The 14904-nt window shown below is 43.6% G+C and overlaps 1 protein-coding gene across 2 annotated transcripts; it reads right to left on the bottom strand.

Moving 5' to 3' along the window:
• Window positions 1–1754: 1754 nt before the first annotated feature.
• actr8 (actin related protein 8) lies at window positions 1755–14720 on the bottom strand. 2 transcript variants are annotated; one of them, XM_089119231.1, is made up of 14 exons: window positions 14317–14720; window positions 13188–13358; window positions 12989–13099; window positions 12803–12907; window positions 11294–11467; window positions 11129–11222; window positions 10344–10476; window positions 8632–8785; window positions 7906–8001; window positions 7685–7825; window positions 3806–4058; window positions 3400–3563; window positions 2171–2329; window positions 1755–2140 (listed from the first exon to the last, which is right to left on the bottom strand). In XM_089119231.1, exons 1-13 carry the CDS (start codon window positions 14422–14424, stop codon window positions 2186–2188), a joined length of 1848 nt encoding a protein of 615 aa, XP_088975357.1. In that variant the 5' UTR covers window positions 14425–14720; the 3' UTR covers window positions 1755–2140; window positions 2171–2185. The 2 variants fall into 2 exon arrangements, with proteins under 2 accessions (XP_088975357.1, XP_039530845.1); XM_039674911.2 differs by having other exon boundaries at window positions 1755–2329.
• Between the last annotated feature and the right edge of the window lie 184 nt (window positions 14721–14904).

Raw genomic sequence — 14904 nt, forward strand, 5'->3', positions numbered from 1 at the left:
TCAATATAACAGGCCAAGGAGAGATGATTGTAGTGTGTTTCGTCCGTTTTTATTTTATTTTTTAAATATTAATTTATCGGCCATTATAACTGCCGATACCGATATTATGGAAAATGCCTAATATCGGCCGATATATCGGTCTGGCTCTATTAGAGATGTAACCCTCGTTTCCCTGAAGGAGGGAACGGGAGACGTTGAGTCGATGCTGGTGTAATTGGGATTGTCTGTCACGAGGAGCACTAGGGTCCGGTTGGGGCAATACGGTGCTCCTCGTCCTCCTCGACTTCACAGTGTCTGACTGGGGAAACACATAAGAGCGAACGCCGCAGGGCCAGCTGTGTGCCAGTGTGTCCGCGCCGAGGGAGCCGTGTGAGCAAACAGATGTTTCTGAGTTCAAAGAAGAAGATGGCGGGTGAGTTGTGACATGTAGCGGGAGCGTAGAGCACCCTGATGTACACAACGGCCACAGTGATGTCAGTACGGACCAGAACATGCTTGCCTAGTAGTGCCGAGTTGAAGCGGCCCAGCACAAGGTGTACTGCGAACTACTCAATGCATTTATAGGAGTAGTTCAAAAAAAAACCTTTTGCTGATAATTTCCTCGCCCCCGTGTCATCCAAGATGTCCATGTCTTTCTTTCTTCAGTCGAAAAGAAATTAAGGTTTTTGATGAAAACATTCCAGGATTTTCTCCATATAATGGACTTCAATGGGGACCAAACGGTTCAAGGTCCAAAAGACAGTTTCAGTGCAAACTGTTCAAAGGGCTTTAAACGACTCCAGACGATGAATAAGGGTCTTATCAAGCGAAACGATCGCTCATTTAATAAATAAATAAATAACAAAGTTTAAGTTTTATAAGCTCAAATGCTCGCCTTGCTCTGTTCTGTGACGCGCGTTCGTGACTCTCCTGTTCGAACTCGTTCATCAAAATCTTTTTCCGAGTCAATTCGTTCAGTTCATTCATTGAATGAATCAAATGACTCGAAATATATTAACATCCTGAAAAGGACGCAGTGTCATGTGATACTCCTTTGCTCGCGCAGTCACTCCCAACACTACAGCAGATATGAGAGAGAGAGAGAGAGAGAGAGAGAGAGAGAGAGTCTCTGATGCATGTTGAGTCTATACTGAAGACAAACATGAAGCTCAGCTCCGAACTGAAAGACTAAAGTACGTGTGTCCGTGTTTATTCTCGTGCAGCACGCGACACGATTCACACACGCCAACGTTCATTGGCTCGTTCTGTAGCCACTCAGAGATGATGGGGCTTCCTGAAGTAATGCCAAGTGCCTCTGCATGTCGATGCAACATTGACTTCAGAAACAATGACACTGATATAGAGAAGAACTTCCATGGAGGAGCCTTCATTTGTAGGAGAACGTTACAGAACAGTGGACAGACCAGCGACACAAAGGTCAAAGGTCACAGCTGCTAACCTGAACAAACACTGACACAGCTGAACTCCATCCGTGTTCTTTGGATTCTGGATTTGTTTAGATTTCGACAGAATCTTATCAGATATACTGAGGGTGATGTTTCATCAGGGTCAGGTTTGGCTCATGATGGCCTATCTGAATCAATGAAATAAGGACTAGAGTTATACTCTTCCTCAGTATTTCTGTCTTGGTTTCCAGCACTTAAACATGTCTGAGTCTCTGAGCCTTATTTGATAAGCCTTGTTATACTTATTCGATAATGTAGTGATTTACTACACGACTAGTTGTCATTTAAGTAATAACTAAGTAAACATTATTACACCGTTCACACTTTTATTGGTTTGTGTTTTCGTTGAGAAAATTAGCACATCATGAAAAGTACATTCGACATGACATTTTATGCAAATATTACATAATGAGAGACTCTACAAAAGCAGTTCCAGAACTGTAGGGGAAATATTAAAATTGAAAAAGCAACTTATTAAAAAGTGCTTCTTTATCTTTAAATTAAGTTTCTTTTAAATAAACATGGCTTTTGTGAAAAGCACGTAACGGTTCCGACCGTTGATGTTAGGAATAAGAAAACCATACTTACTTTATGATAAACTCCCACTGGAATATGAAATATTGTTTTATTTATTTTCGACAGGCCTGTTTTGTCCTAGCCCTTTCAAGCACTGATATGCTTCCCCATAGTTCTCAGCAGGAGCGATGCGTTCACCAGACGAACCGGCAGGAGCGATGCGTTCACCAGACGAAGGCGGCTCGTTCCCGGAGCATCCGCACACCGAAGCGCTGCCACTCGCGCTGATGGATCCACAGCTCCTGTGTGGTGTCCAAACACGCCAGAACCGACCCACCCTTCCACGCCGTCACACGCGCATCAGTGTCCTGAGGAGAGCCACAGCGCAGGGGATTATGGGTAGGGTTTGCATAAGGCGAATAACGACAGACCCCAAAAATACGATCAGCTCGTGTGAGGGACGCCCATGCTAACATTTAAAATCCGTTACGAACACTTGTACATGCGCATAGACAAAGAAACGCAGTGGGATTGGCCTTTATTCTTATATTCTGAACTCTATTGGAGTTAGACAACACGTGTCAGAAACTACTCTATGTTGTAATCATACTCTAGATCTAATATAATCACATGAAATTAATGCTGATGCTGTTGAAATCCTGAAGCAGAGCGATGACATCTTGAAACTAGAAGAAAACTAAACTAGAGATATTTCGCATTTCATGGAAGGAGAGCTCGATCGCATGCCTTAGAAACTGCTCTTATCGTCCGATCGTGGTTTTGTCTCGCTATTGATCTTAGTGCTGCATTTCCACAACATTCTTTTGACTCGAAAATTATGAGGATTAGTGGAACTGCATTAGCATGGTTTAAATCATATTTATCTGACCAACATATATATATAAATAAATAAATATGATTTCACACAAAAATGCACCGAATTTTTTAGTCGGATATTGGATGTGAAAAGAAAGAAATGGTTCTTCCATAACACGGCGCTTTAGATTTGTGTGAATTTCCCACACCAGGAGTAATTTATGTAGCCCTATTTCATAGCGATTACTGTTCAAAAATAGTCTATGCAAAATAAAGAGAGATAATATTTGTGTGTGCTGTAAAAGTGGTTAGAATCGGCGCATCTCTAATTTTTTCTTTTTTCATAAATGTAAAATTACAAAAATAATGGAGATAGCAGTTTGTGATATCGCCACCAGATGGTGCAAAGGGACAGCTGGCATTATTGCTCACACTGTAAAGAACGGTCACATGACCTGCAGCAACAGACGGGCTCTTTACCCTCTTTGTCTCTTACTGTTCATGAAGCACTTTTTGACCAGATGAAGTGAATTATCTGTGATGAAGTCATCGTTTAGAGGGCTGATTCAATTATTTCATTTTGTGAACAAATCATGAACTTTAGCCAGTCTCACACACACACCTTGGGCCGTGTGATGACCTCCACGTTCTCCACCAGACAGCGGAAGGATGGCGGCATCTTGTTGAGGATTCGCTGCTGCAGAAACTCCTGCGCTCCGGGAAACATCAGCCCGCCGCCCACCACCAGAACACAACCGTACATCTTACGCTTCGTCTCGTCCGAGCCTGAGCCACACAAGATAAAAACACAACACTATAAGGTGTGTCTGAAATCAGACAGATGCACTTTGATGGACTTCAACACATTATAAATCTCGGAAGAGCCGGGACACTCTGATTGTGTTGTCATATACACCTCGGACGGCTTCAGGGTGAGTGAATCACGGGGAATAGACCATAGCCAATCCAAAACCCTGTTTGGTGTGTGAACAGGCTTTAATTGTGTGTTTTTGAGAGACAGTGCTCACCGCAGGAGTCGATGCTGTGTAAGATGGCCTTATCGATGCCCAGGGCTTTCCCCTCGAACTGAGAGACGGCCGTGCTCCTGGACAGCAGCGCTGAGGCGTCCTCCGCTTCGGCTCCGGGGACCAGACCCTCGGCCTGAGCGTGGCTGAGCTCCAGATCCGCAGTGCCCTTCTCCAGCGGGTCGCTCATGCTGGACTCGCCCTCCACACCGCCGGGCTTCGGGAACGACCTGCGCTCGGCTGTGGCCCTGGAGGACTGAGAGCAGTGATGTTTTCGTCAGTGATGACGATAACGAAACGATTTCGTTAACGCACCGTTTTTTTATGACGATAACGCGACGATGACTAGCTAAAATAGCTCTGAGGTGACTAAAACATGGAATGAAAATGGTTATAAGTCTGACGTTCACAATGCATGTAATTTATGCCTGTTTTGCGTGAAATCGGTCTGTATTGAGCTAAAAATAAGTATGAGCAATGCTGCCGTTTCCTATCGCGTGTGCCCAGATTCCACACAACAACAACAACACAGGGTTTAATTACCAAGTCAAGTCAATAGAGTCGGACAAAAACTAGGATGAAACCTGTTGGAAAGCATCTTTTGCAGCGATGTTTGTGTGAGCATATCAGTGAACATCCCCGACCACTCGGTGAGTTTGACGTCTTTGTAAACTAATGTTTAATGCGTTTTATGAATGATTGTGTGGGTGCTAACACAGCATTTGTCCAAATTTCAATCTTAACCGTTCGATTTCATCAGAAACGATCTTAAAACAGGGCTTTAAGTGTAAAATACCCAACTAACCAGGGACGTGCACAGGGGGGTTGCTCAGGTTGCCCGGGCAACTGCCCATTTGCCCTTCTCGACTCAGGTTGCCCTTCTGAGGAAAAAAAAAAAAATCGTACAATGGATGTAGAATTTCACGTAGGCCTAGACAAAAAATAATATAAAAATCGCAAAGCCTCATTCACTTCCAAAAAAAAAAGTGAAAGTCAAACTGTTTCCACGAGACCATAGACTGCACGCGACCGGTGTTGTATAAGGCACCGCAAATTACTCAGGCCGCGCCTCCATCTCGTGTCGCGCGCTAATTAATGTGTAAGAAGTCCATGACAAAATGAAGCGAAACTATCCTTCTCGTCACGAAAAGAGGAAGAAGAAAAACATGAGAGTGAATTGCCGGAACAGCAGTCAGGTAAACTTGTGTTCTGTCCTCTCTAGTGTCAGCAAAGTTTGATGGTTTGTCTGGGCAGGCAGTGCATCTCTTGCATCACTTTTTGCCTGACAAAAGTGAGAGTAAAATACCATTATTTATTACGTTTTGTTTTTGATGAACGACAAAGTGCAACAACAGTGTTTGTTTACTGCAGCTCGGAAAACATAACCGCGTCGCGTGTGTTGCGTTCATATGCGCGTGCACGAAATGAAACTCGCATTTTTCAAGCAGAAATGTGGAGACCAGAAAAATACCGTACAATACGTGAATGATGGCACTTCCAATCAAAGTACACATTATAAAGACACTGATTATCTAGTCTCAGTGTAGTTAAAAACTCTAAACAACTGCACTAATTATGCAAGATATAAACCAATGTATTGGCAATTTGACATTGATTGACTATTGATTTATAGGGTATATTGAATTTAAAATGATGATTAGATGGACATTCTGGTCAATATGAATGCAAATCCCTCCGTAAATAACCATAAATCAAGATTTGCTTCAACATGCATAAAAATAAAATAAAAATCATAGGCTACTGATTCCGAAAATACCCTGGCTGTAGAGAGAACCAAAGTTAATCCCAAAAGCCAAAGTTCAGGGTTGTACTTTATTATTTTCTTCTTGTTTATGTTTACGTTAATATTCACTTAACATTCTATAAAAATGCTTTATTCAGTAAATATTGTTTGTTTGAACCTCATTCTGTTGTTGTACTTATTCTTTGACTGTTTTGTTTAAAGGAGGGAGGATTATTGGGCGGTAGTGAGTGGCAATGGCAAATGGTTTACATGGCTCACGGCATCACAGATCAGGTAGAGGGCCCCTTAGCAGAATTTTGCTTAGGGCCCCAGGGGGAGGTCAGGATTGGCAAAAAAGAATTGTATTTTTTTCCCAAAATCTAAGCGTTTTTTATTTTTTCCATTTAATCCAGATTATTTCTTTTCAAATAAATAAATACATAAATAATAATTTAAAAAAACAATAAACAACAATATGAGGAACTATTTTGCTCATTTGTCTCATCTCTGACATTTTGCAATCTTTATAAATAATTATAAGACCATAATATAACATAAGATGAGGCATTGCGTGTGCATAAACACGGCCAGATAAGGCAATTTGGAAGGGGACAAATTCAACTGAATATATTCCTTCATATAGCCTGTGAGGGGGAAGGGGGAGGGGGGGGGGGGGGGTGCCCTTTTTTCAGGTCAGAGCAACTGCCCCTCAAAATTCCTGTGCACGTCCCTGCAACTAACCCAGACCAAATACAGTGTTTATTCAGGGATTGTCTTATGTTCAACACACTCCAAGTGTCATGTTTGTTTCATACTTTATATTCAAGTATGCATTCTTTGGTCAATGCACCTCAGCATTAGATATTTATTTTATTATTTTGTTTCAGAATGTTTGCAGTTTGCACAAGTTAAAGATAGACTGGGTTATATACATAATGTTTGTGTTTACAAATAATATGCATCTAATTGTTGCATACTATGTTGTTCATTGCACTTTAGCAATTTCTCAAATAAAGCCACAATTGCCAAAGTAAAACTAAGGGGTATCATCTTATGGTACCATCTCAAAGGGGTAAAACTATAACTTGAAATATGGGGATAAAAGGTGTCTGCCCGATGTGACAATGAAGTACAGCTTGGCAATGGCAGCACTGCATCTCCATCAATGAGAAAGTCTAGTTTATTATGCAAAGGTCGTAAGGTTAGTTTTATGAATTGCAACACTTGCTAAATCTGTCAAACCTAAGCCCATTTCCACTACTTTTTAAACTAAATTAATTTGTTAAAGACTACTTTTTTTTTTTTTACTAAAATTGATTAAACTTGACTAAAACCTTTTGGTTTTCGTCGACTAAAACTTGACTAAAACTATTAAGTTTATAAGTGACTAAAATGTGACTAAAACTTAAAAGCATTTTCGTCCAAAAGACTAAGACTTAAACTAAAAGGGCTGCCAAAAACAACACTGACTGAGAGACACACACACCGTCAGTCCTCATCCGGTCTGAGTGTGTCCTGTAAGGGATAATGTACATCTAGCCAGTTATCATCTCAGAATAAACCCCTTCAGGTGTGTGTGTGTGTGTGTGTGTGTGTGTGATCTCAGAATGATCAGGTCTTCATCAGCCTGAAGGGGTTTATTCTGAGAGAACAACCGGTTGTTTCTTTAAATCTCAAAATCAACTGAAAACGTTCGTCTCAGGATTAAAGGTCCTTGCACACCGAGTAAGACATTTTCATCTTATATAAAAATATTTGGATCGGGTTTGATTTCCTGCATTTTTACATTTTACAGGCGTTTTTATAATACACAGCCAGTGAATGACGGACCGCGTGTGAGGACCCGAACCGCCCCCATGATCCAGCCCGTTCTCATCCTTTAGCGCCACATAGAACGCTATATGACAAAACGGCGCTATACTACACACACGGCACCCGTTATCGTTAATATAACACGCGCTGTGATGGTTAGGTTTAGGTGTGTCTCATATTACGCGAAAGGATTTCTGACGCCTTGGGTTCGCGTGAATATTAACGATAACGGGCGCCATGTGCGTAGTATAGCGCTGTTTTGTCATATAGCGTTCTATGTGACGCTAAAGGATGAGAATGCGTTGAGTGATCAGATGTGTGTTTGCCTGGTCTTGCTTGCTCTGAGTGGTCAGCAGATAGTGCTCGTCGTGCGGATCCTCCGAGTCGCCCTGAGAGCGGTGCAGCAGAGATGTCATCTTCTGACCCACAATGCCGAACGCAGCCGGGTAGAACAGCGCCATGGGGGCCTAGAAGCAGAGCGAGGGTAAGACATTGGCTGTGTTATGGTCCAGCTTCTGTCTGTGCTTGAGCTCGCGTCCGTCTCTACCTGCAGCTTCTCGTCCCCCAGGCGGAGCTGGTACAGCAGCACCGGGGAATCTGGGAAACGCGTGCGAAACTCGTGATCCTGCAGCCCAGAGATATCCTGAGGAAACACACAGCATGTTGATATACTGAACACACACATATAAACACTTTTAAGCCATTTAAAATGCACTTATGTTTTTTCCATGTAGGGCTGGGCGATAGGGCCAACATATCATATCTCTGTATTTTTTGGTTAAATGGTGATATGGGATATATATCTCGCTACTTTCATGCAGTGTGCAATAGAGATGGTGTGAATGTTGAAGGTCTGCAATGATAAAAGAGCATTAATACAGTTATTATCTCCTAAACGAAAGAAGCGATTCTGAACCGAAACGATTGATTGGCTGAGCAGCGTCTCTTAGCCCCGCCCTCAAACACTAGTGTATCCGAGACTGGGAGAGTTCGGCTCGTGTTTTCTGAGAGTGAGACGGTAAAACTCTCGCCATCGTTACTGCTCGCATCACTGTGATCAAGAGCTGAGATTCAGCATTCTGACCAATCACAGCAGAGCAGCTCTCAGAGAGGCGGGGCTTAGAGAGGCTGAATCTCCAATGGAAGCGTTTCAGGCACTGAGAGAAAGAGCTGAAGCTGGAGATCATGAGGACATTAGTGTGTGTGTGTGATCATGGATGAATGTGGATCTGTTTGTAAGGCAGTGAATGTCCTTCAGCTGTGGCGCGGTCACCTGGTCCAGATGGCAGAAGGACTCCTTCAGCTGGTGCAGTAACACACAGTCCAGCTTGTTGCTGAGTTGGCACTCTCTGTAGGGGAATCCTGCTCTCTGCATGAGCCAGAAGAAACAGCGCGTCACATCCGAGCCACCGTACGCCAGACACAGCCTGAGAACGGGAACACACGTCACGAGAGCTCGAGAGGAGTCTCCACACAACACACACTTTTCACACTCCATCAATCATTGTTTGGAGAATTAAAGGGTTAGTTCACCCAAAAATGAAAATTCTGTCAGTATTTCCTCACCCTCATGTTGTTCCAACCCCGCAAGACCTTCGTTCATCTTCGCAACACAAATTAAGATATTTAAGATATTAAGATCGCTCCTGCATACAGTCCATAGGCTTCTTGAGGGAATGACTCGAAAAGTCATTAAAGACGTCGTTAAAATAGTCCAAGTGACTACAGGGGCTCAATCTTAACTTTATCAAACGACGAGAACACTTTTGTGCGCAAAAACAACAAAAATAACGACTTTATTTCAACTATTCACTTCCTTCTCCATGAGCCTGTAGTCAGTTAACGTAGTGTGATTGCGTAAAGCTACGTCACACGCAGGCTCACTATTGGCCGACGCTGGTCATGTGTGTGATGCGTGTGACGTACAATAACAGAAGCTTACGCTATTAAACTAGTAACCTGACTCGCGCAGAGGGAGAAATAAACCAATAGTTGAAATAAAGTCGTTATTTTTGTTGTTTTTTTGCGCACAAAAGTGTTCTCGTCGTTTGATAAAGTTAAGATTGAGCCGCTGTAGTCACTTGGACTATTTTAACGATGTCTTTAATGACTTTTCGAGTCATTCCCTCAAGAAGCCTATGGACTAGTATGCAGGAGCGATCTTAATATCTTAATTTGTGTTGTGAAGATGAACGAAGGTCTTACGGGGTTGGAACAACATGAGGGTGAGTAAATACTGACAGAATTTACATTTTTGGGTGAACTAACCCTTTAATGCACAGTGATGTCATGAACGATACTCATTCTCTTTCAGTTTTCACTTCACAGGGCTCCAGGCACGGAGCATCATTTGAGGTGTAGATTAAATCAACTTTAAGTATTATCACTCATAATGTCTTAATATTAATTTGAAAGCAAAACGAGTGGAAAAACAGATATTTGGTGGTGAAATTAGCCAATAAGCATCCTCTACTGCCACCTACCGGTTATAATAGTAAAGTTAATATTTTATTTTTAATCTTCATCTTGAAACTTTAAGTTCTATAAAGGGGAGTAATCTTTGAAGGAGGAACAAAAAAATGTTTTGGTCATTACATTAAAAATAACATTTAAACATGCTATTATAGTTTTGAAGTGCTGAAAAAGATGTGTATTGCAAGCTGGCACACAGTTACAGTGAGTGTTACTGCAGTAAATCCATGGGGAAGGACTAGCTTCTATAACCTCGATAACATGTTTATTTACAGCGCTGAATCTGTTTGTGACTGGATCTGTTATCGGATAGCGTCTGTTATCGGTCTGAACTGATAAACGGTCCGTGAAGCACGAATAACGAAAACGAATATCAGATGCTCGTTCCGCTTTCCTTCTGTGTGCCATTTGATGCTGGGCAACAATGGTTTGGCCAGAGCCACTATATCTAAACGTGGTTGCACCAGCAGGAAAAAATGACCTGAACATGGCGTGTAATGAAGTGTGTTTGACCTGGAGCTGCGGTGGGACACGCCGTCCTCGACACAACACACACTGGTCTTCTGGTCTCCCACGTCCACCACACACGCGCTGCTCAGCCCGCTGCCGAAGGTGGCACACACCGACTCCTGGTGCAGCACCACAGCTGCACACACACACACACACACACACACACACACACAGTGACTGCAGAGCTGAGGACACCTCTACATCCGGATACGACTGAGAACGACGCTTTCTTTTCAAACCGCTCTCCGTCCACACTCGCGATTTCCAAAAGTTTCTCACACAGAAGCGCTGGATCCACAAACCCTCGCGGAGACGATACAGACGGAAACATGCATAACAGTTACCGCGCAATTCTTCTGACAGGATCATCTATTGATCAGAATATCGCCCCGGTCGCGCTCGATACGCGTGCGGGGTTAAACTGCTCATGTTCCGCCGCGGGACAGCAGACGCGAGGGACTTCTGTGTCAGAGATCATGTGATATGAGGAGCATTACAGCAGCAGTGTGGAAGTGAACCGCACAGGACAGGCACAACACTGCTATAAACACGACTGTCTATTGGTACAATATGCATCACGTGACTAAACTTACGTCATCGTTTTTAAATATCCCTGTTTTGTCAGTCCACACTACAACACGAAACCAGCGTTTCCACATTTATCCACTTTGGAGAGCGTTTCCAAAAAGATGTGTTTTCATTAATAAAAACACAGTCTCAGTGTGGACGGAGACGGGCGAAACGAAAGTGTATTAGTGCGGACAAGGCCTGAAGTCTCCGTGACGCACCTGAGAAGCCCATCTTCACCAGCAGCATGTTCACCACCTCCTTCACGTGCTGCCGGTTATAGATGTCTGGGATCAGGAGGATACACCTGTAATACTGAAACACCATCATCATCACCACCACCATCATCATCATCATCATCACTCATGAATCATCGGGTTCTGCACCTTCAGGTCCTTCAGAGGGATCTCCAGCAGCTTCTGCAGGGTGTGAGCCCAGATGTTCTCGAGGTCGACGAGCACAGACGTGAGCGAGCCGCCCGGGCCGCTGTGGAGGTTCAGCTGACCCCTGCAGATGGGCCAGTGGAGGCTGTAGCAGTCCGACGGGTTCACGTGCAGCGCCTGACCTCAGACAGAGACCATGTTAAACACACCTCTATTCGAACTATTTACTCTTGGATTATTCACACTTCATCCAACAATCTTTTTTCTCTTTTTTTCTACACATTGATTTCTCTCACATACAGTGCACAACAACTTATTAACACTCCAGATTTCTACAAACTTTGGTAAACAGTCCACCAACGTGTAAACGCAAACTCTCCTGTAGTCTCGCGGCCGCAAGCCCAGGAACACAAACACATGGCATCCTGCCCTTTGCTCTTTCTTGTTTTCCAGATCACTAATTTTGCAGTGCCTGATAAATGAGTTAAAAAAAAAGTCCTTTTCCTTTGAACGGAATACTGAGGACCATAAACTAACAATTTGAAGGAACAAAATCGAAAGATCCTACAAACCTGGGTCTTTATCAATCCCTCCTCTCTGCTTATATCTCTACTGCTAAAATGACTTCTAGCTACTGGAGTGCCTCAGGGCTCAGTGCTGGGACCGCTTCTCTTCTCCATCTACATGACATCACTAGCGTCTGTCATTCAGAAACATGGTTTATCCATCACTGTTATCATCTAGCTACTGGAGTGCCTCAGGGCTCAGTGCTGGGACCGCTTCTCTTCTCCATCTACATGTCATCACTAGTGTCTGTCATTCAGAAACATGGTTTATCCATCACTGTTATCATCTAGATACTGGAGTGCCTCAGGGCTCAGTGCTGGGACCGCTTCTCTTCTCCATCTACATGTCATCACTAGTGTCTGTCATTCAGAAACATGGTTTATCCCATCACTGTTATCATCTAGATACTGGAGTGCCTCAGGGCTCAGTGCTGGGACCGCTTCTCTTCTCCATCTACATGTCATCACTAGTGTCTGTCATTCAGAAACATGGTTTATCCCATCACTGTTATTCAAGTCACTGACGTTTGCCTACAGAACAACCAGTTACACTGCTCCCTCTTACCTAAACTCACTACTCCAGACGTATGTGCCATCCAGAAACCTGCGCTCTGCTAGCGAATGTCATCTTATGGTACCATCTCAAAGAGGCACAAAATCTCTTTCTCGGGCCTTCACCATGACTGTTCCTGCTGGAGGAATGATCTGCCTAACTCAACCAGAGCTGCGGAGTCAGTGGCTACGTTCAAGAAGACGTATCTTTTTCGGCAGCACTTGATTACTAACACTTTCTCTTCAATTCTATTCTTAAAAAAAAAAAAAAAAAAAACTGCATTAAATTAAACTGAGGGGGGTCACAGCACTTAGGTTTGTTGTCCTACCGTTAGTTTAACTGCTTCTATTGTTCTCATTAGGAAGTCGCTTTGGATAAAGCGTTCATGTTCACCTCTTCTCCGACGAGATACTGCGGCTGATGAGCGGTGTTCGTCCAGCTGACTTTACAGTTCGGCTCCAGAACAGCAGGACGGATCTGTCTGTTGTATAATCTGGCCTGTGAACGAACACACACACACACTCAGTGCTGAAGCACACACACCTGCTGACACACACTCGTTCTCAGGACCACACACACCTGCTCTGCAGACACTGGCGTTCGTCTCACACCGTTGGACATTTTCCTGGACCAGATCACCTGATCGATCATCTTCAGGCCACTCTGCCTCAGCTCACTGCTGTCTGGAGACTGACACACACACACACACACACACGTCACCTGCTGCTGCACTCCTCAGCAGTACACTCATCATGTTAGCATGCTAGCGCTAGCGTACACTGAGTCCGTGGCGCAGCAGGCTGGGGTCCTCGTGGCGGGGCTGCCCGAGCTGCCTGTGTCTGCGCGCGATCACGTGCGGGACGCTGACGGGCAGGGTGTCCGTGGCTCGCCCCATGCGCAGGGTCCTCGAGCCGGGATGGATCACCACCAGGAAGTTCGCCTGGATTTGCTGAACACAAACAAAATGTCCTGTTTACAGGCACCATGAGATCAAAACAGACAATTCTTCATTATCTTTCCACATTAGCATGCGATACTGCATTATGATTGGTCCATCAGTGTCGCATGCTAATGTGTGTCGCTCAGCGCATGGAAATCCCGTTCTGCTATCGTGCTATCAAGACGCATAATCGCCTTTATAGCGTGTTTATGAACGCCGTTGACTTAACGTAATATAAATATATGACTTACCTCAACCCCATCCCTAAACCTAACCGTCACTGGGGTTAATGGCATTTATGACTGGAGATTTGACGCCGTGTACAGACACGCGGAATGACGCGGACGTTAATGGCGTAGACATACACGCGGATAGCTCAAAATGCGTAGAGATAACACACCACCTGACTCGAAAGTGGCGTGTATGTTTACGCAAAAGTCATGATGTCATGTTGAAAATGAAGTCATCACTCACAGAAATACGATGTCTTGATACCAACAAATTCATTTTCACAAGTAAAAACTATAATTCTTCATTTCTGTATTTTCACACAGGATTCCATTCAAATTCAATACAATTACAGATATCAAGAATGATCATTTTAATTGTTAATGACATAATTTTTACTAGTTGGAATAATTTAATAATTGTTATCAAAGTTTAGTATTTCTTCAAGTGATGACGTTGTTGCTATCATGAATCATCAGTTTAACTAATGAAATACAAATCAAGAATTATCAATTTAACTAGTGAAAATGGATTTGTTGATGATACAAAGAACACATAAACAGAAAAAAGTCAAAACGACTGTTCTTTTAGCTTTTCGACCAGTCTGAGGTGTGTGTTTATTATATCCTCTGATTAATGAGGTGTTTATTCCATGATTATTGTTTTGCTGCGGCGTCATGAGATATGTGTGTGTAACCGTCATGTATGATGTGTGTGTAACCGTAGGTAGTGTCGTCACCTCCTGCGCGGGCTCCGGGACCGTGGCGGGAACGATCGGTCTCTTCACTCCGCGCTGCTCCTTCTCTCGGTCTCTGCCGTTCTCCGCATCTCTGTCTGTTTGAGTCATGATCAGCACTATTACCTGGACATTTATCAACACACTGCCGATGAACGAGTGTGTTCAAAACTAATCACTTCTTCTTCTGTTCGGTTTAGCGGCGGTCGGCATTCCCGCCATCTGCTGGGCTGGAGAGGAGCGCGCGCTTACCCCGTCACTTCCGGGATGTTTTCGCCGCCTGTCCACAACAAAAATGGCCCACATCCACAACTATACTTTTCTTATTATTTTTTACTCTGCCCAAACCGTAATGTGTGTATCTTCTGAACCATAGACTGTAAAACATATCTGAACCTAGTGATGGGAGACCGAGGCTTTGCGGAGAAAGTCTAATATGAGAAAAGGTTCATTAGCTTTTAAAACTATGCGCTGTAGCGACACCTGGTGGTCACACTTGTTTTCACATTCAGCTAAGTTATCGTCAGTGGTAGTGGATTTGACCCCCGCAGGAATGAATGGAAAGCTAAAAACCTAAACACACAGACTGCG

Source organism: Pimephales promelas, chromosome 14, assembly GCF_988280905.1.
Source record: "Pimephales promelas chromosome 14, fPimPro1.hap1.1, whole genome shotgun sequence".
NCBI classification, from domain to species: Eukaryota; Metazoa; Chordata; class Actinopteri; order Cypriniformes; family Leuciscidae; genus Pimephales; species Pimephales promelas.